Below are 25,192 nucleotides of genomic sequence, written 5' to 3'. Positions count from 1 at the left end.
GTAGCCATGATATCTTCAATAATTTTACAGCATTGCGACTTTAGTGAAATAGGACGGCAATTTTCTAGTGTCAGGCGGTCTTCCTTTTTAAAAATGGGTACAATTCGGGCTTATTATTATATGCATTGACCAAGCGCATGTAATATAATAATAATAACAATAATTTGTTATGTTCACCAAACGGACTTCGCGTTCGTATATGATGTTGCTTTAGAAAAGAGAAAGTATTCAGTTTTCTGTTCGACCTGATAGGGGGTCGTTTTTCTCGAATATTCATAATCGAATCTATTCGGCAATCTTGTTTTCGAGAACCCCTACAAAATATGTTTTCCTACGAAGACTAACATTTGTAGTTAAGACAGCCCCCCCCCCCCCCCCCCCCCCATTGAATTAATTCCATCGTGACACATATTTCAAATGGGACCTAATGGCGATTGTTAGTCGACGCTTGGAAGTATACTTTGTTTCACGATAATGTTGTACTGCAGTGGTATCTACATCACAGGAGGCGTGCTCCGAAGCTAGAGACTGCGTAGACGACGTCCTGACCTGGAAAAACGTGCAGATAGTGATAACGGTGACAAGACGTTCGTTCACATATCGCTTTTCAATTGCGCACGTCAGTTGTAGCGTCCACCCAGAGTATGCGTTCACGGGGTGTCGAGCCATTGAAACTGTCCGACAAAGTTAGCTCATCACAGTTCTTACTTATTGCGAAGCAGTATAATCCGATTCGAGAGAGAGAGTCCGTGCACGTCTTGCTATGCACACTCAAGATCGAGCGCCTTATATGCTAGCTGTCCCGTACTGAACAGACGGCGTTGGCGTTGGCGGTATGCTCAAAACAATTTTGTCCCGTCAATACTTAAATTCCGCTCTGCATTTTGTTAAAATTCACCGCCTCCTCAACTGGGGAAGCGCACCGACTGCAAAGCGATTTGCGAATTTAGTCAGAATGATGGCCTCAACGGAAGAAGTTCGGTTGAGGCATATAATGTTGCTCGAAAAGCTGCTCCCGAAGAAAAAAAAAAGGTAAATACACTCGCAGGACCCGGGGCGATGTTGCAAATGAGCACGAGAGTCTCTAATCGGGCTATAAATGAGACTCGGATTCAGGCAGGAGACTTTTATTTTGGAAGGTACCTCGGGCTTTTGTTCCTCTTTCTGCGTTGAAGCATCAAGTGTACGTTGGTTGACATCAAGCAAGGGACGCTATACATGCACATAAACAGTGTGGTTGCGTTATGGCGTTATCTGACAGTCCCACAGTTACGCATGCATGACACTTGCAATGCACAGACGAGCTGTATCACACTGTGAACAATGCAAAGGGAGTCGATCGAGTTCTGATGGCCGTGACGTTCTGGCTGCAAAGGTGGAATCCTCTTCACTTCTCTTCAGGCTGCGCCCCGCTTGAGGGCAGGATAAACAACCACCAGCCAGCTCGGTCATACCCGCCATTCAACACAGCCGACGCAGTCGATGCTCGGCTACTTCTACGCGCAGCAGTTGCGAACAGGCTGTTCCCACGAGATCGTGACGCCGATCACATGGCGCTGTGGCATCAGCACGACATACGCGAATGGCACGACATGCAAAATGAGACTCTGTCCCGGTGAAACAAGAACCCGCCCACAGGCGGCGATGTCGCAGCGCGCGCGCGCATCTCCGAGGCCGGGCCGCTATCTGTAGACGGCGGCGGCGGCGGCTTTGCGGGACTTGGATGTCGTTTTCCTGGCCTTGGCGTCAGGCGAGACGCTAAGCTCGTCGAGCGCCTTCTTCAGCAGGATACTGAACTGGTGCAGATCACCCTCCTCGGCCTGGTTCTCCTTCAGCTCGTCCGGATAATGCTCGGTGGTCCACTTCTTCCGCGACCTGCGGGAGCCGGAGACGGACCGCGGCGTGCAAAACTTTGTCAGCAGACGAGTCTGCGCAGTGTCGGACGCGCGACGTCCGCGCGCGGCGGCGCGTCACCAAAACTATGCGTGCCAAAACAGCGCGAAAGAACTGAAACTCCAAGAGCGTTAGGCTCGTGCAGGGTGCTGCGCGTGTTTGCTGCCTGCACTTCACGCGTTCTTACGCGAATTTTGAAGCGGGCAACCAATTGACTTATGTAGTACATGAGCTTTTTTTTTGTATTCCGATGCCATTGGGAAACCCTGACCTTATTCCCAGCTCCGCCACGCCATATATCCACTGAGCTACATGCGGAGCGCGAAGACCACTTTTATTCAGCATTGCCTTTCGTTGGACGTGTTGGTAAACTGACTTGGAAAGCATATTTAGCGCCAGCAAACAAGGACAGAAGGGAGACGACACCACAATGCGCTTCTTTTATTCGGCTGGCATAAAATTCTGGCTTTCGCTTAATTTCTCGCTCTCTGAGCCTGTTCAAAATGTTTACTAATGTCGTCGCTTATCACGGAGCCTCGTGCCAACTTCCAGAATCCACTTGAAGCTTTAGCCACGCACTCGAAAACTTCGCTTGCGTCAAGAACCGAGGACCTGGTTTGCATGCACGAATTCGTCGTGTTTAATTGCATCGTCCGCAATAAATTTTAAATTGGTATTGTCACGTTGGACGAGAGTATTTCATCGAGAAACGAACACAGCGGTTCATAAAACGCCACAGAAACTCGTATATGGAGCTGCGACATAGCTCCCGAAATCTCCGCGTACAGCGCGTGGCACGCATGCTCTCAAGGTGCCTTCGCAACAGTGATCTCGGAGGTCCGTGCCTTCTTAGGAGCGATTCGCGCGTGCTCTCGTTTAATTCTCACACCCATGCTACAACGTCAGACGGCCACCAAGTTGCAGCTCGCCGTTGTCACTGCGATTACAGTAATAGCTTCTAGAAAAAAAAAAGCCGGAAAATATCCAAGGCCCGATGACAATAATGTGCGAAGAAGAGATTCGCTGCCTAAAATCTGCGGTTTCTTATCATTCTGTGTAAGTTTCCGGATTCTCCCTCCCTCTCTCTCTTTTCGTCGTGTTCCAAGTATGGACGTTCGACGTGGCGTTTACCTGAGCCCTTGCGACTTGTCTCGGCGCCTGAGGAGTTGGTCAATCTGCCCAGCCGTGTCGGGCGCCACCAGTTCGAAAGCATCCTGCTGTTGAGGCTCGGGCTCCTCTTCCTGTTCCTGGACCGCCTCCTCCAGCTGCTGCTCGTCCTGCTGCGGCTTCTGGGCGATGGCGTCCAGCGCCCGGATGGTCCGCAGCACGCGCATCAGGTTGCCCGCCACCTCGCGCTTCAGCGCCGCCGTCTCGGCCGCGTACGCCGGCACTCGACGTGAACGAGAATGCTGGTGTTGTTGTCGCTGCTGCTGCTTCTTGCTTTTGAGCTGGGATCCCGACGCGCCGCCACTCGCAACGTCACCCGCCCCTTCGGACGAGCCTCCGTGCATCCAGAAGCTGGGCGAACACAGCGAACAGCCCTCACAACGAAAGAAATGGCCGACAGGTGTCACGGCACGGTACTCTCTAGTAGAGCTACTGTATATGCTACCTTTGGTAGCATATACAACTAGCATGTACTGTATATGCTACCTTTGCTAGCATATACAGTAACTCTACTCTCTAGTAAAACCCCTTAAACTTCGTAAAGTAGCGACACTCTCCTCCTCCGCCTTCCCTCCTCCTCGTTTCTCCTCTCTTTCACGCTCCATCGTCGACCGTGGCGCCGCCTACACCGCTCGAGCGCAGCAACGGCGCCAACATGCGCTCCTCGCCACTCCGTAGACACTTCTCGAGCAAAAATGGCGCTGAAGCACGGCGCGAGGGCCCACGTGATGCTATTAAGCCAATAGCGACGCGGCGTCGGCCTTGGCCAGAGCGCGCGAGGAGGAGGCGGCATTCTTCAACGCGTGGCGCTACTTTGCGAAGTTTAAAGGACTTTGCTCTCTAGTAGAAAAAAAAATCTTAATACCCGCATTTAGTTAAAACAAAGCCTAAGTGTGAGCGTGTGCGAAGGCGTAGCCAAGGGTATCGAGGTACTTTGAGGTATACTGTTGAAAAGTACATGAATGTAATGTAATCTGTTTATTTCGAACATAAGGTCCTTTTTTTTTCGTTTACCTCCTTCGGCTAAAATCTTATGCAAGCTTTCTTTAATTATCTACCGCAAAGATTTTCGAAATATCTGCACGTTAGATATCGCTTAATTGCGAGGTACTGAATTTGAAACTCGGAAAGTGTTTTTCCTGTCACTTTAACTTTGAAGTATAGCAATTCTTGTTCTAGGTAAGGTAGAGCAGTAAGATTGATCTTACTGCATTCCTTGAGTCATACAGAAAGAAGCCATAAGTGCCCTGTTTAGCGAAATTTCAGGAGCTGATATCTTGCAAATCTTTGCGAAAAGGAAGCTCGCATAAATTTAGAACCAGCTGAGATAAACAAAAATGGACTACATATTCAATATAAGCATGCAATGTTACACACGTGGGCAAGTTTTCAGCGCCATATCCCAAAGAATATTTTTTTTCTGAGACTCGCCTCCCCTCTCAAACAATTTTTTTTTCCAGAATGCCTACTGATTTCTCTCTCTTTTTCACGAACTTTCAGATACATCAACGTGGTCAAATTCTAAACACTCCCCGCTAGGCAAAATTCACTGTTTCCTAGGCAAAATTCACTGTTTCCTTCTTTTCTTCCATTGATCAATATTAATTTCACGAGAAATTTAGCATTTTCTCCTTTGTTCCGTCTGTTCGTCCACCTCCATTTCGACAAAGGCTAAAAACTGGCCGCACAAAAAGTGAGTGAAGAACATTCTGCCTTGTCATACAGCTGTCCGGCTCGTACTAGAGGTCAACTGGATCCTTTCGAGTGAGGAGAGCGACAGAACGGAGCCGCTGCGCCCTCGCCTTCATTTTCGCTGACTCACTACATGAACTTTTGTGACAGGCCTCGTCGACAGACGCCATGCATGCTGGAGGGCACTCATTATTTTGACCAGTTGGGCTTTCTTCACCGAGCATCTAGATCTAAACACAAGGGCGTTTTTACAACGAAACTGTATAGCTCTACCTCCCAACGGTTTTCTTTTTTTTTCGTTTTTTTTCTAAGTTTCTTCCCGAGTCGTAATTCGTTTAATGGCGGCTGGAGGTTGAACCCGTGACACTGTGCTTATAGCAACGAGTTACCGCATGAAAACTAAGCCCCACTGCTATAGCCAGTTTTCTTACATCGGAGCGTTTCACCCGAATTGTGGGAGGAACTAAAAAAACAATAAAATCCCGAGAGAATCCAGCCTTGGGTTGATGTCTTTGTATATAAGCGATAGCTTGGCGTGTTACGATAAGAGACGCGTAGCAGATTTCAGTGACGAACCGCAGGCGCCATGGTGGGCCTTGCAGAGGAAGCGGTAGTTTTTGAAACGGTGCGCAGCGAATTTCGAGGACGAACTCGTCCCATAACTGTTTTTTTTTCTTTTCATCGTCATCTAGAAGATAAGACCACGAACTTTTAAATACTAAGCTGTTGCTATATACAACGCGTCTGGCGTGTTAAGCGCGCCCAGCGCTTGCTTGCTTGCTCGAGTTTAATCTGCCCGCGTCCGTGGTCCACTGGTTCGAGCTTCTGTGCTGAGGGGCCAAGGGTCGAAACCGACGGTTGGGCGTTTTTATTCATTTATTTTTTTAACACGAAAATATTATACGCCCCATTACGCGAAAATCAGTGGGCGTAGTCGGCGTGACCGACCGATGGTACCAAAATGGTCGACGGCACGAAGAGCAAGGGCACGTCAAAAAATGCTACGATTGACGTCAAATTTATCAGCGAGGTTCCTGTAAACAAAGTAAATTAATCGATTTGAAAAGAAAATTTTGTGTATTTCGGTCTTGGAGGGGAACCGAAACCGAGCCTCCGGTGTGCAAGACGAGCACGCTTTCCTGGCGCCACGGTGGTTCTGGCTGACCAGAGGCGTGGCCTAGTGCGTGCGTCATTTGGCACGTGACCGCGCAGCCAATGGGGGAGGAGGCAGCGTCACGCCTTGGGTGTATAAAATGAGCGCGTTGCCTCCCGCGCGTCGCTTGCTCTTTGGATTTCATCGGTGCTGTTTTTACGGCGATGGACTCTCAAGGCCACGTCACGAGTGTATAAAATGAGCCGGTCTGAGGCCAATATACACGCAAACACATACATCGAATCATCAGAAAGAACTTTGATGCACGCAGAAAACATCAAGCGAAAACCTTTCACCAAAGGGACTCTAACGCTTCCTCGTTCTCACAAGTAAGCAGTCTCAAGTGTCTCTGTCGAAATTTATTCCTAGTGGCAACTAACGGCGTCAAGTGCCTCAAGTTGGTCATAAACTTACAAACAGTAAAGCGGCGAGAAGAGCCAAAGAAAGCTCTAAAAGAAGACCGTACCGGTAATCTGGCAGATGAGAGGAGACGTTCCATGCCAGCTGCGTTTTCTCTGGGCTCGTGCCGTTGACTGGCAGCTGCCGCAGGTAGACGCGATCCACCGGCACGCGAGGGGTTCCCTTCACTTCGTGCAGCTTTATGACCACGTACGGGTGGCCGTGTAGATATGGCTTCGGAGTTGTGGTCGTCGTGGTCGTCCTGGTGGTCGACTTCGTCGTCGTGGGCGGCGGTGGCGGTCGTTCGCAGCCAACCGCTGGAAACAAAATTAGGCGGCGCACATGTGCACCTATCTGTAGACTCGTGTAAGGGCGTGTAAGGGCCGCACGTTTTTTTTACAATTTTGACGAGGTGCCACCCTTAGACCAGTCTATGGTAAACAGGTTGGTTTAAGCCGTTCCATTAAAAAAGAAAACAGAAGGCATAACCGTATATTCGGCGTGTGTGATAAGAACCTCATCTTGCTTGGATTCGCACGTTACGAAAGCAACAGGAGTGGTAAGATTACGAATCGAGGAGCAATGACATGTCGTCAAATAAGCGATAGCGAAAGTATTCTGTAAACGCTTTGACAACTAATAAGTTATTTCCTCTAAATCCCCGTGAGAACGTAGCCATGACTTGTCATCAATTACGCAATAACAAAAAAAGATGTGTAAGCATTTGTTTTTGATAAGTAATAATTTTTTCCCTCTGAATTCCCTTCAGAATGTTTTCTTATAATTCTCAGCTATATAGCAGTGAATACCATAATCTTGCAGTGATTCTTAAGGATGTCCCCGCCGCGAAGAAGCCTAATAGTTGACAGTGCTAAGAGGCGTTTGGCAATGCACGGCTAGGCGGTAAGGCGTGGGTGACTCCAAACTTCGCGCTGCAGGAAAGCACGAATGGTGTCGCAGAATTGTTCTGTTCCCGCCAAAACGTGAGAACTCTGCCTATCTTCCCGTACTGCTTGAAGGTACGATGGTGTATTTATTTATTTATTTATTTATTTATTTATTTACTTATTTAATACCCCCCCCCCCACACACACACACCTTTCGAGGCATTGCAGTTTGCATGCAGGAACCACTTATTAAATGCGCCCCCCCTGCCCCCCCCCCCTCGTTGGAATAAGCTACCCCAGGAAGGTGACTGGGCTTCCCCTACATTTTCTTCCGATCGCTTCAGAACTTTCTTTTAGTCAACCTGGTCAGCGTTAAGCGTGGTTACTTGTCTTTCTTTTCTGTCTTTGTCACTGATATTTAACTTTTCGTGAAAATTTGTCACCTATATTGTTAATATTACCTTTTTTTTATTGTTCTCTTCGCAAGCCTGAATGAACTGTCATCAATCTGCATTTTGTTATGTCTTCCCTGTATTTTGAAAGCTGTTACACTACGGCATCTGTTGGCATTGCAGGTAATGTAAATCAGTGAACAGTTATCAACTAATTAATTAAATGATTTAATTTACAAAGGAGCAAGTGAGGCCGAAGACGTGAGCCATAAAGAATAGGTTAGGAAAGTTTGGAGGAGTAAACATGAAATTTGAATGCTGAAATGTCTCAACGAAGTAGACATCTTCATGGAATTTGGGAGTAATAGAGGTATCTTTAAAAAAAACATTCGAAATAAATTTTCGTTAGAGAATGTATATGCGTTGGTGAGATGAAGGTGATATAAATGTTATTATTTATTTTAATTATTACACAGTTCCGAATTTCTGTTACCTTTTTATTCCCCTGTCAAATATGACAGCATATAAATGACCTACTCGTTTCTTTTACTACTTTTTTTATAAGAGTGTAATGTATACTATCTAAATGCGTGTTGGCATAAAATTTTCATATTTCGTTCTGACGGGCAAGTGATTGCAGCGTGTTATCGATGTTTTAAGTGCAATTTGTTTCACCTGCGCTTTCTTTTGAGATATGTATTGACGACCGCTGTAAACGGCGATGTTATACGATGTATACCGATGCAGAGCTGTCCAAGCGGCATTTGCACTTCGTCAGGCTACGCGAATGCAGTCCCTCTACCTCCCCTCGATTGTACGAGGAATCAACGAACTACACGTCGTTACTCGTGTCGATCAGGCGACGATCGAGATAACGACGTGAGCCGTTCGACGCCTCGCCCAGGCGCGCGGAAAGTGCTGCCCCCATACGAGTAAAACCCCTTAAACTTCGTAAAGTAGTGCCACGCTTTGAAGAATGCCGCCTCCTCCTCGCGCGCTCTGGCCTAGGCCAACGCCGCGTCGCTATTGGCCTAATAGCATCACGTGCGTCCTCGCACCGTGCATCAGCGCCATTTTTGCTCGAGAACCGTCTACGGAGTGGCGAGGATCGCATGCTGGCACCGTTGCTACGCTCGAGCAATGTAGGGGGCGCCAAGGTCGAGGAGGGAGCGTGATAGAGAGGAGGAACACGTAGGAGTGAAGGCGGAGGAGGAGAGTGTCGCTACTTTACGAAGTTTAAGGGGTTTTACATACGAGCGAATAGGAACGCTGTAGCTCACCGGCCACCGTGGTAGGTGGGCACGTCGTCGTCCTCCTGGTGGTGGTCGTAGTCGGCTTCGGCGTCGTCGTAGTCCGTTTGGTTGTCGTCCTCGTTGTCGTCCTTGTCGTGGTGTGTCTCGTGGTGGTCGTGGTTCTTTTAGTCGTCTCGGGCAGCTCACAGTTGTTCGCGGCCGCAGCAGCAGCCCTCCGCGGCGGCGTGGCCGGGGGATCCGCCGTGTGAGCGGTGGTCACGTGCGTCGGGTGAGCCGTCCTGTACCCGACGCTGAACCGGCCGCTCCACTGTCGCGCGAGGAGCGTGGCGTTGTCGCTAGGATGGCCCGCGTGCGACTCGCCGCTGCTGCCGTCCGCGTGGTGCTGCGCTCTGTGGCTGGGCTCCTGTGGCGCGTAGTCGCCCTTTTTGTGCATCGTCAATGCCTTCAAGGTCGAAGGAGGGGGAAATCATTAGGAAGCGGTGCACAAGTGATGCGACTATTTGTTGTTACGTGCGCTGCTTACTCTGTACACAGCACATTTGGGGGAGGGGTCATTCTGTATGGTGCCCTGTCCATCTCCACTGCTGCTAAAGTGCTGATTGGCTGGGCCGGGGTATGAATGAGAACGAGACAGGCGCCCCCCAGCCTGCCTCCTCCTCGCTTGTATACTGCTCCACCCAATCAGCGGTAGCCGAAATGGACAGTCCACTATAGACGGACACTTACAGTATATGCACTACACAATGCGCGCACTTGCAGAATACGGGCGCACGCACTGCTACCTCAATGCGTGTGCCCGATCAGTCGATCGTGTGCGTGGTAGTAACAATTTAAAAAAATTATAGCCTTTTACGTGACAAAACCGCGACCTGATTATGAAGCACGCCGTAGTGGGCGACTCCGGAAATTTGGACCACCTGGAGTTCCTTAACGTGCACGTAAATTTAAGTACACGGGCGTTTTCGCCTCCATCGACACGTGGCCGCCGTGGCCGGGATTCGATCCCGCGACGTCGTGCTTAGCAGCACAACACTATAGCCACTAGGCAACCACGCCGGGCTGTTGCAACAATATCACCTGCTGGGGTGCTGAAAGATTATGACAACAGGAAAGCTGCATAGCCCTTGTAATGATAGTGTAATTAAGGACCGAATCAACCCGTGGCTATTCGCCCATGCTTTTGTACGATACAACAACGGGACTACTTTTACAATACTTTCGATTATGCCCCCCCCCCCGCAAAAGCTTTCGGAATGCACGTACCGATTGAGAAAACTTTGTTGTTGTTGTTATTGTTGTTATTGTTGTTATTGTTGTAGTAGTAGTAGTAGTAGTAGTAGTAGTAGTAGTAGTAGTAGTAGTAGTAGTAGTAGTAGTAGTAGTAGTAGTAGTAGGAGGAGGAGGAGGAGTAGTAGTAGTTGTTGTTGTTGTAGTTGTTGTAGTCGTCGTTGTTGTAGTCGTCGTTGTTGTAGTAGTAGTTGTAGTAGTAGTAGTAGTAGTAGTAGTAGTAGTAGTAGTAGTAGTAGTAGTTGTTGTTGTAGTTGTAGTAGTAGTTGTAGTAGTAGTAGTAGTAGTAGTAGTAGTAGTAGTAGTAGTAGTTGTTGTTGTTGTTGTTGTTGTTGCTGCTGCAGCCAATGCTTCCTCCCTCGACTCGAAACGTAGTGGATACTTCTCCGTGCAACCCCCACAACGCTTGCTTAAATTCCAGGATAAGTGAGGAATGAGGAATTTCTCGCGAATCACGCACTCCGAAAACATTTGCGGTCGGCTCGGCTGTACGTCTCACCAATGCTGTGATTGAACCTTGAACAGGCTCTGTCACTGCATAGGGAGCATTCACGTGACATTGCTCACGCCGTAGCGTCGTCCTCTTCACAGCACGCTGATGGAGATGCATCGAGATAACAGGCAACTTTCACCGCGCTGGAAATACAGCATTATTGCGGCCACGATGACGTCAGAGCACGTGGACTAGAATATTCTGCCTCTCGTCAGCAAATTGCTGAGCGTTGCGTCACAACGTTGCGGCGGAGCTGCCGTTATATGTCACGTACGCGAAGAAAAAAAAATTCGACGAATTACGCGCGAATTCTCTCTGGTGGCAAAATCAATAGGCGCGGACAACTTTCAAAAATCACTTGACAATATTAGTGTTCAAGGTGGTGATGATCGAAGAGGATAAGTGTCAAAGTGCAGACGTGGGCTCACCTGCTCGCACGTACCATCCCTTGCAACATTTCAATTGCTTCTATCTCTGCTGCTAAACTAAACCCTTTGAAAATTTCTTACTCTAGATCGATCCCCGACGACGCTTCTCAACTTGTAGTGTCGCGAAAGCAGGTGAATGGGCCTTCAACGGCTGTCGTAGTAAAATCAATCGCCATTGCAGAGATGGATAACGAATCAATGATAGTGACCATGTGCTGAACCTTATCCCTGGCTAAACTTTCTTTTTTTCAATGTTTTTGCCTTAATGTGTGTAAAGCTTGTGTAATTCAGCATGGTGCTATAATGCGCACGGTACAATTTGATGTGTATAACGCTAGTCGTATTATTCTAACTTCTTACTTGACTATATCTTTACTCACACATTTTTTTTTACACTTACTTATTGTGTTACGTTCGGTGCGCTTGTAGTCCATCCCACGCCTATGTAATTGCCCGTACCAGCCCTTAGGGCAAATGAGTAAATAAACGAATAAATACTTTCCATTAGCTTGGCCATAGCATACGTCGACGGCATGCTGAGGCGCTCAGGGCGCTTCCCAAATGGCCCATTCGTCTAAAGCTTGTCGAGCTGAGTGCCGCAAGTAACGACGCTCTCGACTCAAGGAGGCCCGCGAAGGCCGCATGCGCCTCTTCCCGACTCTCACACATATACCTCTTCTCGCCTGTGCATTTCCTGCTCACTGAGCTCACAACACTGAGCGCAGATCTGGCCAGACCATCTGTTAGGTCGGCGGGCAGCATCCTAAACGTCGTACACACGTGTTGGCAATGTACCCGCTTCGTGTGAACCGCACCCCGTATTAGAGTTATAGCTGAACGGGTTTACGGACCAGCGGTACGAGCGGGCGAGCGGAGAGAGGCAGCGGAGCGCCGCGCGAAACGAAGCTCTAACTCGGCGATCCCTAGTTCGGTCAAGGATGGATGGGTGGGTGGATGGATGGACACGGATGGACGGACGGACGGACGGACGGCGGACGGACGAATGAATGAATGAATGAATGAATGGATGGATGGATGGATGGATGGATGGATGGATGGATGGATGGACGGACGGACGGACGGACGGACGGACGGACGGACGGACGGACGGACGGACGGACGGATGGATGGATGGATGGATGGATGGATGGATGGATGGATGGATAAGGCTGAACCTTTTAAATTGGGCGGCGGCACACGCCACCTATCCGTGACTAGCAATGTACTTTGTACTTAGTGGAGGGCGAAATTTCACCCTTGCCTTGATTTTGGCAACCGATCAGGTAACCTCTGTTTGGTTATTTCTACCCGCTTAAAGACTATTTTGCCTTGACTGTCCCTAAAACTCAATATCTTGAAAAAAATATATACAAGTCCCGTTGTTTTGAACTGTAGGGCGAAGCCCTTTACAGAAAAGTATCAGGTGTTCAGCCGTTTATTCCTCCTCTAGACACCCACAGCACGGCTTAGTCCGCAATACTCCCGTCCTGGCCTCAAACAACGAAAAGCTTCCCCTGGAATTGTCGTAGATATTTTATTTGGTAATTTCCTGCTTGAAATTTCTTTATGGTCCCAGTGCTCATTTTGTCTGCATCCCCATTTTCCACAGACCTCTCTCTGTTTCTTTAACATTTTCCTTAATCGACTACTCTTGTTTCCCTGCCTTCAAATGATGTACATCCCATGACACCCTGTACCCCCTGATTTCGTATATTTCCATGTGCTCCCAAAGCAAGCCTACGTCCTCCTCGTTGCTTAATTTCCAACCTTGCTCGAACCTCTGATCTTATGCACAGGACCGCATTGCCGAAAGTCAGACTACGAACCATTACCCCTTTCCAAATCACTCTCACCACTTCGTAACTATTGTAATTCCACAGTGCCCTATTTTTCATCACAGCTGCATTCCTGTTACCTTTAGTTGTTACATATTTTTCATGTTCCGTTAGGTACTCGGCGACATTACTTATGCACACGCCAAGATATTTGTACTTATCCGCTACCTCCAGCGTAACCTCCTGTGTCCTATGCTCGCCTCCCCGATTATCATTGAAAATCATGACTGCCAATTTTTGTTACTAAACTTCAAACCTAATCTATCTCCTTCTTTACCGCAGATGTCCATCAATCCCTGCAAATCTTCCATTTTATCAGCCGTAAGTACTATGCCATGCGTGTACATCAGTCCGGTTATGGCTGTTCAATCCATTCTCCTTGCTTGAAAAAAGAAAGGTTGAAGCCAAGTCCGCTTCTCTCTAATTTGGTCTCTGATCCTTGTAGATACAACATGAACAACAAAGGTGACAGATGGCACCCTTGCCTGAGCCCCCGCTGTATCTCTATAGGTTCAGATACCTTTTATTTTATTTTTTTACATTCTATAAGCACCTTGTTACTTTTATTGATATCTTTTAAAAGATTAGTTACTCCATCTTTCACATCTCGTGTGACCAGTATGTTCCAAGAAACCTGTTGGATTGCGCTGTCATAGGCTCCCTTTATATTCAGAAACGCCAGCCGTAAGGGCCTGTGTTCCTTTTCTGCTATTTCGATATGCGTCAATGAGAACAGATTGTCGTCTAACTTCCTCTGTTTCCGGAACCCATTTTGCAGTTCCCCAGCGCCTCCTCGCTCTCTACACATTCCTGCTGTCTGTCTTTTATAATCTGCATCACCATCCTGTGAACCACTGAGGTCACGGTTACGGGACGCTATTTGATTATTTATTTTTATTTTATTTATACATACTGCAGCCCCTTTATGGGGCTATTGCAGGAGTGGGTTAGACAAAAAGAAGTCATACAAAAAAACAAGTAAACAATAACATATTAAAAATTCACAAAAAATGAGGCAGATGACACAAATGAAACTCAAAATAACAGCAACACTGAGAGTCAGTACAAAAACGAGAATGAGTCAATACACTGTAACAACAAGAAAATACATAAAGTCAGGTGTGGTTAACTTTTAACAGGAAATCGTTTAATGGCAGCGACCTAATTGTTCCGGCAATTAAGTTCCAGAATTCAATAGCACGTGGGAAAAAGCTGTATTTAAATTTATTAGATCAGGCAAAATAAGGCTTAATATTAAGGCTATGGTGGCTCCTACTTGACCGAGGAATGTCTGAAGGAATATATACGGGATGTGAGACACGATAAGAAAAATTGACGATGCCATGCAGAAACTTCAACGACTCAATGTGACGGCGTATGGATAAAGGGGTTAGGTTCAAAGAAGATAAGGCACGAGAGGGTGAAAAATAGTGATCATAGCGACGATATATGAACCTAGATTTTCGTTGTATGCTTTCAATAGAGTTAATGTCGCACTGCTTATGAGGGTTCCAGACAGGAGAAGCATAATCTAGGATTGGGCGAAATAAAGTTTTATACATTAGTAACTTAGTTTCCTTTGGAGAATTGTTGAAATTGCGCCTCAAATACCCGAGCTTCCGGAGTGCTTTAGTGCAAATGAAATTAATGTGTTTTGACCAGGACATGTTACAGGAAAATATGACGCCAATATACTTGTATTCTGAGACCCTGTGCAAGGATAAGTCGTTGAAAGTGTAATTGGTCAATGAAGGAGAGGCACTATTAGAAAATTACATTATCACATTTTTAGTAAAATTTATTTTCATTTGCCAAGTGTCGGCTTTCCCTTATATGTCCCCCCTTTCCCTTATATGTCCTGCTCATCCTACTTAGTCTCCACCCGTTTGGGGCTTTACCGTCAGTTATCGTTTTGCTCACTACCTCTCAATGTTTGCTTATATTTTGGGTCCAATGCCTTCATTAACATAATTGGGATGCCACCAGGACCTGTGGAAGTGCTGCTAGGAACCCTCTTTTCTGCCCTTTCCCACTCTCGTTGTTCAAATATAGCCACTGCACTAACAGGTCTATCCTCGTCTGATAAAGTACATGCAACATTTCTTTGTTCTTTAAATTTTTCTGTCATCATCGTTTTTATATGTTCCATTGCTTCGTCCTAACCTAACCGGAAACCTTGAGCTGTAACTATAAACCTCTGCTCTAGGCTTGTCTTAATACTCAAGGGTCGCTCCTTATTACTCAAGGAGCACAGCGGAGCGCTTTGCTGCGCCACCTGTCGAACAAGGTCGAAGTTACTGTCGGTCGAGTGGTCGCTCAGCTTGTCCACCTGTGGAACAAGGTTGGACTTATTGGGAAAAGAATATAAGCCAAGCCTCCTCCTATTGGGCTACGAGTATTAAATAAGTCGGTGGTGAAACAACACCGACGCTATTTTGCCTGCAGACGAGCCAGCGCCGCGTTTGAAGGCGATGATCGCCATGTTTGTTTCGCAAAAACGCTGGTCCGCTGCGCGCGCTCCGCGCGCTCCGCTGGGGAGCGGAGACAAGCGAGCGAGCCGTCCGCTCCACCTGCGTACCGCTCAGCTATAACTCTGTTATTACACGCGCCAACACCGCCCCCCCCCTCCCCCGCCACCTCCTCCGCAAAAAAATATAGTAATAAAAATGAAGGTGAACGAAATATATTGTACACTCCACGTGCTTGCAAACGAGCTGGGTTTCTAAACATTCAATTCGGTGAAATTCCGCTTCTTCTGCATATTTTCAAATAGGTTGCACCGATTGCCAGTGTTTGTTTCGAGAGAAGCATTAGCTTTTTTTACTTGGATTTGCTTGGTCAACGTGTTGCCCATCTCATGCAGAAACGTTTGCCTATGCCATTCCGATGACTCTGCATTCCTTGCCGTGTTATTCGCACGGACATTATGTGTATTGAGTGTCAGCTGCTGCGTTCTTTCTTTTTTTGTTTGTTTCGTTACAAATACATGCACATACCTGCAGGTTTCTGGCCGCCGCAGCGATGGCCGGGTGGCTGCCGTTGACCAGTCGGAACTTGATTATGTGCATCTTGTACCTCTGGTCCGACTGGCCGCTGTCCTTGGCCACGCCATTCGAAGCCGCCGACCCATGCGCGCTGCCTCTGGCACCGCCGGTGTCGACGCCCACGAACTGGGCCCGGCCGTTGCTGGTGCGATTGTGCAGTTTCGCTGCGCCGCCCCGCTTGAATAGGTAGTCCTGCGGAACACGCGGTATACCGAATTCGCGTTTGAACGAATTACTTCCATGCGCTTCCGAAGACGTACAGTTTTTGTCAGAAGTATATGCGTGCTAGGCAGCCCGTGCCCGCCAGGCTGACTGCGGGTTGTTTAAGACATTTCTCCTGTGGTATACCATAAGCTGCAACGCCCTCTGGTGAATGAAAAGAACCCTTTAGTAGTCACCATTCAGAAGTTTGTAAAACGTGAAGAGCGCCATAGACACCGTACCATGCAGTCGAACAACACTTATGGTGAAGGCGCGGGTAGTATATATATATATATATATATATATATATATATATATATATATATATATATATATATATATATATATATATATATATATATATATAATGTTCACTCTGCCTGTGGCCAAGCAGGCCGAACTAATTCAATTAGGCTGGACAATTTCGAGAAGTCAGCCGAGAACGGAGTTAAATAAGGGAAGTAAAAAAAGAAAATAAAGGCTACTTGGAGCTGCATTACTAAATTACTCTTCCACAACACAAAAAGAAAAAGAAAAGGCCACTCCTATGCTGCGAGAAAAGGCTTGGTAAAGCAGAAAATAAAACGCAAGGACGAGGTATGGGTGGCGACGCCGACTATCGAAGTTCCCACATTAGCTCCCAGTGAGGTCATGGAGTTTGGCAGCTTCTCTACTCGAGCCCATTTAAAGCATCATTGTGACAGGAACTATATGGACACTCCAGGCGCATTTCTGGCGTCGCCGTCGCCGTGATGTTCACTATAAAGTCCGAGGGCAATAACACCGCCGCTGAGCGCCGTATGTTATCGGTAAAGATGGAGTATGCGTTGCATCTTAAAAGAGCCAGAGGGAGGCACTTAGCGAGTTTATAGAATTTTCAATGAGCCACATTGACTCCAAATAATCCGTGGAGTCACACATGACATATCGGCGCGCTGGTATTTCCTCGTGAAATTCGAGAAATGGAACTCTGGCCTTCATTTTATCTTCTAAAAAAATTAATATAATAACGCGAAATCAACGAGGACAGAATTTTGGAAGAATACGTTATCTGTCTGAGCCGATTATTTAGTAGTTGTCGCTATGTGTCCCTTTAATTGCGTAACATGGCCGTTACTGCCGCAAAAGTAGCTCCTGGCACTTTGTTTTTAGAGTAATCGCGTTGTTGATAAATTTCGTAGCCGCGTGAGTTGCGTGTTAAAATGTGGTACATTTAACGTAGCACACTACTGAACGTCAGCCACGTCGAGAACGGTAGGATGTGTAAGTGGTGCAGCTGCGCGAAGCAGGAGCACGCGAGCATTTTGTTTTATTTTTTCGCTATAACGAAAGGGAGTTCATCTAACAAACTATACGGTATAAAACACTCGAAGAAGAAGAAGAGCACGAAGAAGAGAGAAGGAGATTCTTGATGATGGGAAGGAAAGATTGGGGTAAAGTGCAGCGCAGTAACTGTCTCTCAGCAGAGGACACCTCAACCGCGCTGCACAGGGGGTAGGGAATGAAAGTAGAGGGAGAGAAGAGACAGAGCTAGAAGAAAGAGGAGAGGAGAGAGAGCGGGAGTTTCTATGGCCACTCCTTTATAGCTCGAATGTTTTGGGCATAATGGCAGGACTACCAGCAAAACCGCTCCGCACTTCCTCCAAGAACGCTCATATGCTCCATAAGCGAAGATTAATGTTATTTTTTCTTCGTGCGTCTTGCGCCTCGTCGACTATCATTCACTATAGCTTTTTTTTTTCGTTTTCTGAATACACAATACAAAAGTTCCCAAGTAAACGGGAAAAAAAAAAACAATTATAGTCACAAACGCTTTCCGCATTCTAAGTTCTATCACCCTCCGTTATTGCCATCCCTTTCTTGGAAATATGACGCATTCACGTGCAAACGCTCTTACAAGAACACGTGTAGTACTTCGATCAAAAACGGTGCATAATTGATTCACCCTTACAGTAAATGTTATTTGCTTTGCTCTTACTCGCTGAAGCCCAGCTGGGGTTGTGCATATACATGGGCAAAGGGTATATACAACACATTCGAGTAACGGAAAGAACGCACAGTCAAGAGTTCGACGAAACATCGTCTGGCGAGGAGCGAACAGTGGCAGAAAAAACGCACGCTTGCCAAAAGCAGAAAAAAAAGAAAGATAATAAAAAAGACGTTTCGGGAGCTGTGCGGCTCTCTTGTTCCCAATGGAGCGAAAGTACAGAGTGCCGTCCTACAAGTATCGACGAGCTCAAAAATTAAGTCGTGCAGTTTTACGAGCCAAAACCACGGTCTGATCATGAGGCACGGTAAAATAAACAAAGCTGCTCGAGCACCTTTGTTTATTTTACCTGTGAACAAGGCTCCCGTGTGGGAGCCGAAACGTCTTCTTTTCTTTTCTTTTAAATCTTCATTTGGTCGGCGAAGTGCCCCGGGTTTTTGTTTACCCTTTTAACCAGGCACGGCGTAGTGGGAGACTTCGGAAATTTGTACCATCTGGGGTTCTTTAACGTGCACCAAAATCTAAGTACACGTACGGGTGTTTTCGCCCCCATCGAAATGCGGCCGCCGTAGCCGGGATTCGATTCCGCGACCTCGTGCTTAGCAGCCCAACACCATAGCCACTAAGCAACCACGGCGGGTATTGACGAGATTGCGCATGATTGTTGTGCGGTGATCAGCAGATCTTCGGCGTTGCCGCCGCAAGAAACACACTGTAAGAAGAAGACTCCAGCAGAACGACACCATCATCGTCCTCCCCGCCGACAAAGGAAATGGCACAGCAATTTTGAGCGGGGACAATTATAAATCTGACGTGTTGAGACCTACGAAAAGCTAAACCGGGATCCTAACAGGAAGGTGTAACGCGAACTACAGAAGCTGTTGGTTGAGGTTTTCAGGTTCGTCTCGCCTCCATCCGCCCCGGCCCCCCGCCCTCCGGGAAGAAGGAGGGTGTACTACCAGTGGCGTAGCAAAGGGGGGGGGGGGGGCCGTGGGCCCCGGGTGCAAGGGGCCAGTGAGGGGGGGTGGGTGTCATATGCGTCTGAAGACACCCCTGTTTCTGCCAGCTACACCCGGGAAGGGGGGTGACAGAAGACCTATGGGCCCCGGGTGCCAGACGACCTAGCTACGCCACTGTGTACTGCCACCTTTTGTGCCACAGTGGTTCGGCTTCCGCAGTGTATACGGGCCGCCCAAGGTGCACAAGTCTGAAGTGCCGCTCAGACCTATTGCGGATTTCACACGTCCGTCCCTTCACAGGCTGTCCAACTACTTACATGGCATCCTGAGTCCACTGGTTGAACCAAAAATACCAACGAACGTTAGGGACTCGACACACTTTGTTGAACACTTCAAAGGCGTTGCCACTGATGACAAGATCTCATGATTTCTTTCGACGTGCAATTCAGTGTTTACGTCGGTGCCGGTAGATTTTGCTGTGCGGTGCTGCAAGGACGTCTGCGAAAACGATTCTTATTCTCTGCTCCCGAGGAAGCCAGTCGAAGTGGATGACCTCTGCCACCTCTTCAAATTCCGCTTGAGCAACAGCTACATCGTCTTCAATCGACAAACTTAAAGGCAAGTTTTCGGCACAGCCATTGACGTCGCCTCTGTCTCCGCTACATCTGCAAACCATAAAGTTCGCGGCTTTGATGACTAGGTTTGGTCGTCCGCCAGAGTTCTTCGTACGCCGTGCAGACGACTTTTTGGGTTTTTTGCGCAGCTGTGACGTGTTGCCTTTCCTTGATTGCCTAAGCTCCGTTCAACCGATTCAGTTTCCGTTGGAATTGAGGAGGACAATGCCCGTATTGCGTACTTGGGCGTCCTCGTGGAGCGCGCAGCTACCGGCCTCAATACGTCTGTGTAGAGAAAGGCTATGCACGCATGCAGGTACCCCAACTTCGACTCGCAACATCCCATAAGCCACAAGCGCTCCGTGGCAGCAGCTCTGTTCAATCGGGCATTTCGACTGTGCTCAGGGGAGGATTCTCGGAAAGTAGAATTGCAAAGAGTAAGGAATGATCTCGCAAGCAACGCTTAATTACCCCCGTCAGTATCCGATAAAACAGGTACGCCGATGAGCCCTGACATCTAAAGACAATGCCTCCGAAAAAAAAAAATGTGGGGCGTGCGCCCGATACGCAACTAGCCGGCAGGAATCTTCGAATGTTATACAGTTCAAATTGTGCGTGTGCCTTCGAACAAATTCAGGGGCTGTCTCGTTCGCGCAAAAGATGGCTTGGAACAGACGCGTTTTACGGGAGTTGTTTACAGCATAGCGTACGGAGACTGTGAGGCGTCATGCATCGGTGAATCCGGAAATTCCCAACTGCGTTTCAGACAGCACCACAATGACGTGGCCAAAGGACACTCGGATTCTAATGCATATGCCGAACACGTTGCTGACACGGGCCACACCATATGGACCGGAAAACAGCGCCAATCGTCGTCACCGAGAAATCACTACCTCCCTGCCTTTTACTGGAATCCCTCTACATACAATCTACTGACCACTCACTAAACAGGACACGTGACAATATGCGAGAAGCTTATGCAAGAAGCATGCGCAATATTGTCACTATACTCAAAGGACGGCATTCTGCACATTCGCTCCATTGTGAAAATGGGTCCGAACGCACGGGTCCCGAACGTCAAACTTTTCAAAAATCCTTTTCTTTTTCTGCTTTTGGCGAGCGTGCGTGTTTTCTGACAACGAAAGGAGACAGTATACATCTGTGCGAATTCGATTTTCTTTTAACGGACTCGCTAGATAGTAAATATCAGCGAGCCCTATCCAAGGTGGCTGGATATATAGCCGCGCTCGGCGGGGCCAGCCACTATCCTTTTAGCTTAATGTACCCCTTGTGGGGATCGCACGCGCATCCCGATATCTCCGGAGCGGCCACGCGGTTATCACGCGATAATCACGTGCTCGCTCGCGGAGGGTAGCGTGGAGAGGGCACCTTCGCCACTCCCGCTGCTCTTCGCGCCTGGCCGCAACGCTGCAGCCAAGGCACCCCGTTCCCTCCTTTCCCTTTCTTGGAACCGGGGAGACCCCCTCTCCGCCGCTCGGGAGAAGCGCTATTCCCCCGACGCATCTGGGTCTCACGGCGGAAGAGCTAGCGAACGGCCGCATCTCAAATCAGCCGCTGAGACCGCCGCACGCCGTCCCCCTGTGGCGCCCGGACCTTGGTGTGCGACTCACCGCCCCAGGGCCCGAGCGCGGATCCACTTTTGGGTGAGCTGAACTCTTATCAGCCTCTTTTGTGGTTCCCACATGGTGCGGTTTGTTTCGCCCCAGACGTGCGGAATGCTCCGCCGCTGAGGTTTTGTGTTGTGTTGTGTTGTGTTGTGTTTGTGTGTGTTGTGGCTGTTGTTGTCTGTTGGAACCATTGTACACCAAGGTGAATAAACACCTTAGGTCGAGACTCACCCTGTCCCCACTGGCCTGAACCCGCCGTGGTCGCAACTCACTGCGAACCGCGGGTTAGGGGTCACAGCTCTGACTGCTAGGGCTGCTGCGAAAGTGCTAGGGAGCGACTGCCGCTCCGCCGGCGCTGTGCGATCCAGAGAAGGGTCAGGTGCGCACGCGCGAGCCTGAGTAATACCCCTATATTTGGCGCCCAACGTGGGGCCAGAGGTGTGACAGGTTGAGTCTGTTTGTGTAAGTGATTGCCACGACACGAACGAACCATGGCAGCATACGGGGCTGATTTACAGCCGTTGTATACGCTGTCGCAGGTTGCTACCAACAGGCAACAATTCGAAGCGGCGGTAACTGCTACCGCTCAGTCATGCCCTGCGGCGAACACTAGCCCTGGGAATTTGATAAGCTTCGAAGAGGGTAGCGCGACACATGAGGCGCTCTCTCCGGCAGGATGTACCCTTGAAGGCGTGAGGCACATTACGCCGAACCCTTCGCCAGTGTTTGCGGAGAGCATGGAGCCACTGCGGCATACTTGCTCGACGCGTTCTGCTCCTGTGCCAGGCATTACTGGCCAGAGCGAGCCTCGTACCCTTGAAGGCGTGAGGCACATTACGCCGAACCCTTCGCCAGTGTTTGCGGAGAGCATGGAGCCACTGCGGCATACTTGCTCGACGCGTTCTGCTCCTGTGCCAGGCATTACTGGCCAGAGCGAGCCTCATCAGGCGCTGTTGCAGGATGCGATGCGCTTGATTGAGAGGTTGACAGGTGCCGTGCAGAACACTCTGCTGACATCTGCCGCCGCTGCTAGACCGAGAGTGAGGGTGGACTTACCCACCTACAGCGGGTATCATGATTCAGTTAGCGTCAACGAATACCTCGATCGCGTGCTGACTTACCAGCGCGCAACGGGGCTGTCCGATGGCGAGATACTGGAACGCGTCGTACCAGTGTCGTTAACTGATCACGCTGCCCGCTGGTTCCGGCTTACTGGCTACCGGTCTAGCACGCTGGCTGAGTTCCGAGCGGGATTACGCGAGGAATTCCTGCCCGCAGATTACGAGCGTCGTCTGCGGCGCGAGTTGGAGCTACGTACTCAGCATCCGGACGAATCCTTGCTCGAGTACGTCAGGGCGATGGACGAACTTTATCGTACCGCTGACCCTACCGCTCCGAACTGCGATAAGGTGGAGAGAGTCACACGACAAGCTCATCCCACCTTCGCAGCGTACCTAAGAGGCAGCAAGTTCAGGGATTTGGATGAGCTGGCCTCGGAGGCAAAGCGCATACAGGCGGACATACTCGCCTTGCGCTCATACCGACCTCCACCCCCAGCGTCGTGGGCACTTGAGCCGCGATGCGCCTGGAACGGGGACACTTTTCGCACTCGTTCCGGTGGAGGTGGTGCGGTTGCTTTCAGTGACGGACAACTGAGAAACGGTTGGGGCTTATCTGACCGGGCTCTCGATCCGTACACTTATGCCATGCGTGCAGCATGCGCTGCCGATGGCCGAGGTATGCAGAATCGTGGTCGATATGCCGGCTCGATGATGCGAGAGCAGAGCGTGCCTGCAAGGGAGCAGTCGATACAGAGGAATAACGGTCAAACGGCGCGAGGCACTGGACGCCAAGCCCGTCAAAGGCCGGCTCTCCTCTGTTATCGGTGCAACCAGCCGGGGCACTTCGCCCGGGATTGCAGACAGCCTGCGAACCCAGAGCACGCGCTTTCGGGAAACGAGCGGAGCCGCCGCTGAGCAGTGCTGCATGGCCGGCGGCGGTTACAGCGGTGCGAAGTGAGACACACGAACTCCTTGCCCCGCTGGCTTGTCGTTTTGGATTGCCCAGCGACACGCCAGTCCCGCTCATAGAGGTTACAGTCGCCCGGCGCAGGTTTTTTGCGCTGTTAGACACAGGAGCAAGCGCTTCACTATTTGGCGACGAGGTGTGTGAACATCTCCGTCGGAGCGCTATCCGACTGAGAGAGAGTAAAGTGACCTTCCGACTGGCCAGCGGCACGGCACACGCGAGCTGTGCTGCTAGGCTTGCGGTGCGGTGGGAGAAGCGGGTGAGGCGACAGCGCCTAGCTCACCTTCCCGGCCTGTCGGTTCCTATAATTCTTGGTAGAGATTTCCTCGCCAAGACGGGCATTGTTATTGACGTCTGCAACGGAGGATATAGGGAGCGAGCATGTGGCACCCTGAAACCTTTCGTTTCATTTCAAAAAGCGTCAGAGACAACTTCGTTCGATGATGCTTCGCGCGCAGACCGACCAAACGATTGCCCGAAAAGGTCCCTCAGAACGGTTGCGGCCGGGTCGAAATGCCGTCCGGCCAACCGCGCTGAGAAAAGAGGCGCGGAGGGGAACTGCTCCCCTCCCGCACAGCCCGTAACCCCCGCTGCGGTGGCAGACTGTGCCGCAGTGAGGGGCGAACGATACCACCCGCTGCTGGACGACTCAAGCAGTTTGTCGGGGGAAGAAAAGGCTCGCCTCTCAGCGCTTCTGACTGAATATGATGCCGTATTCACAGAGCGGCCTGGTTGCACTACGCTATACAGGCACAAAATTGAGACTGGCAACGCCTCTCCGTGGAAGTGTAATCCTCGGCCGGTGAGTTTGGCTAAGAGGAAAGCACTAGACAGCGCTCTGGACGAACTGCTCGATACAGGCGTTGTTGAAAGATCGGACAGCCCATGGGGTTTTCCTGTGGTGTTGGTTCCTAAAAAGGATGGGACGCCCCGCCTTTGTGTTGACTATCGCCGCCTGAACGAGGTGACACGCAAGGACGCATATCCGCTTCCTAGCATTCCCTCGATCGTATCCAACGTTGGCGGAGCGAAGTACTTCACTACGCTCGATGCAAGCAGAGGATACTTTCAGGTGGAGGTAGATCCCAGTGACCGAGAGAAGACTGCCTTCACTTGTCACAGGGGACTTTTCCAGTTTACCCGTATGCCATTCGGACTTGTCGGTGCGCCTGCAACTTACCAGCGCCTGATGGACCGTGTCTTGGGTGACGCAAGGTGGCACCACGCTCTTGCTTACCTGGACGATGTTGTGGTATACTCGCGTACCTTTGATGGGCACTTACGCCATCTCAGGGACGTGTTGGAGCGTCTGAGGTCTGCGGGGATAACGCTAAACCCGACCAAGACCCAGATTGCAGCAACCCGAGTAACGCTACTGGGGTTTAAACTGGATAACGGACGCCTTCTACCGTGTGATGACAAGGTTCAGGCATTATTGAACTACCCGTCACCGGAAGACATAGGCGGACTGAGACGCTTTTTGGGGCTGGCGAATTTCTATCGACAGTTCATCCCAAACTGCGCTGCACTGCAAGCCCCCTTGACAATGCTGTTGAGGAAAGGTGAGCAGTGGAGGTGGGGTCCCGAGCAAGAGGAGGCACTGCGCAACCTCGTAAACGCGCTCGTGGAAACCACCGAGTTAAGGCTACCTGATTTGAACAAAGAATTTGTCATTCATACGGACGCCAGCGACCTTGGCCTAGGAGCGGTTTTGCTCCAACAGCACGAAGGTAGTTTGCGCCCGGTAGCTTTTGCCAGCCGCTCTTTGACTGCCGCAGAGAAAAATTACTCCGTGACCGAAAAGGAATGTCTGGCGATCATTTTCGCTCTCAAAAAGTTTGACTACTATATT

The 25,192-nt window shown here is 49.5% G+C and overlaps 1 protein-coding gene across 2 annotated transcripts in view; it reads right to left on the bottom strand.

Moving 5' to 3' along the window:
* Window positions 1-1,111: 1,111 nt before the first annotated feature.
* Window positions 1,112-25,192, bottom strand: part of LOC135914894 (uncharacterized) — a 36,772-nt gene continuing 12,691 nt past the window's right edge. The window contains exons 4-8 of one of the 2 annotated variants that reach the window (XM_065447833.1): window positions 15,876-16,115; window positions 8,864-9,239; window positions 6,372-6,621; window positions 3,025-3,411; window positions 1,112-1,875 (exon numbers count right to left, since the gene is read on the bottom strand). In XM_065447833.1, the coding sequence (XP_065303905.1) occupies window positions 1,683-1,875; window positions 3,025-3,411; window positions 6,372-6,621; window positions 8,864-9,239; window positions 15,876-16,115 (1,446 nt within the window). In that variant the 3' untranslated portion in view covers window positions 1,112-1,682. Of the gene's footprint in view, window positions 1,876-3,024; window positions 3,412-6,371; window positions 6,622-8,863; window positions 9,279-15,875; window positions 16,116-25,192 lie in introns of both variants that reach the window. The other variant, XM_065447824.1, reaches the window with a different exon arrangement.

The sequence above is a fragment of the Dermacentor albipictus genome, chromosome 1, assembly GCF_038994185.2.
Source record: "Dermacentor albipictus isolate Rhodes 1998 colony chromosome 1, USDA_Dalb.pri_finalv2, whole genome shotgun sequence".
NCBI classification, from domain to species: domain Eukaryota; kingdom Metazoa; phylum Arthropoda; class Arachnida; order Ixodida; family Ixodidae; genus Dermacentor; species Dermacentor albipictus.
Note: the sequence above shows the minus strand (reverse complement) of the source record. Positions and strands in the feature narration are given on the sequence as shown.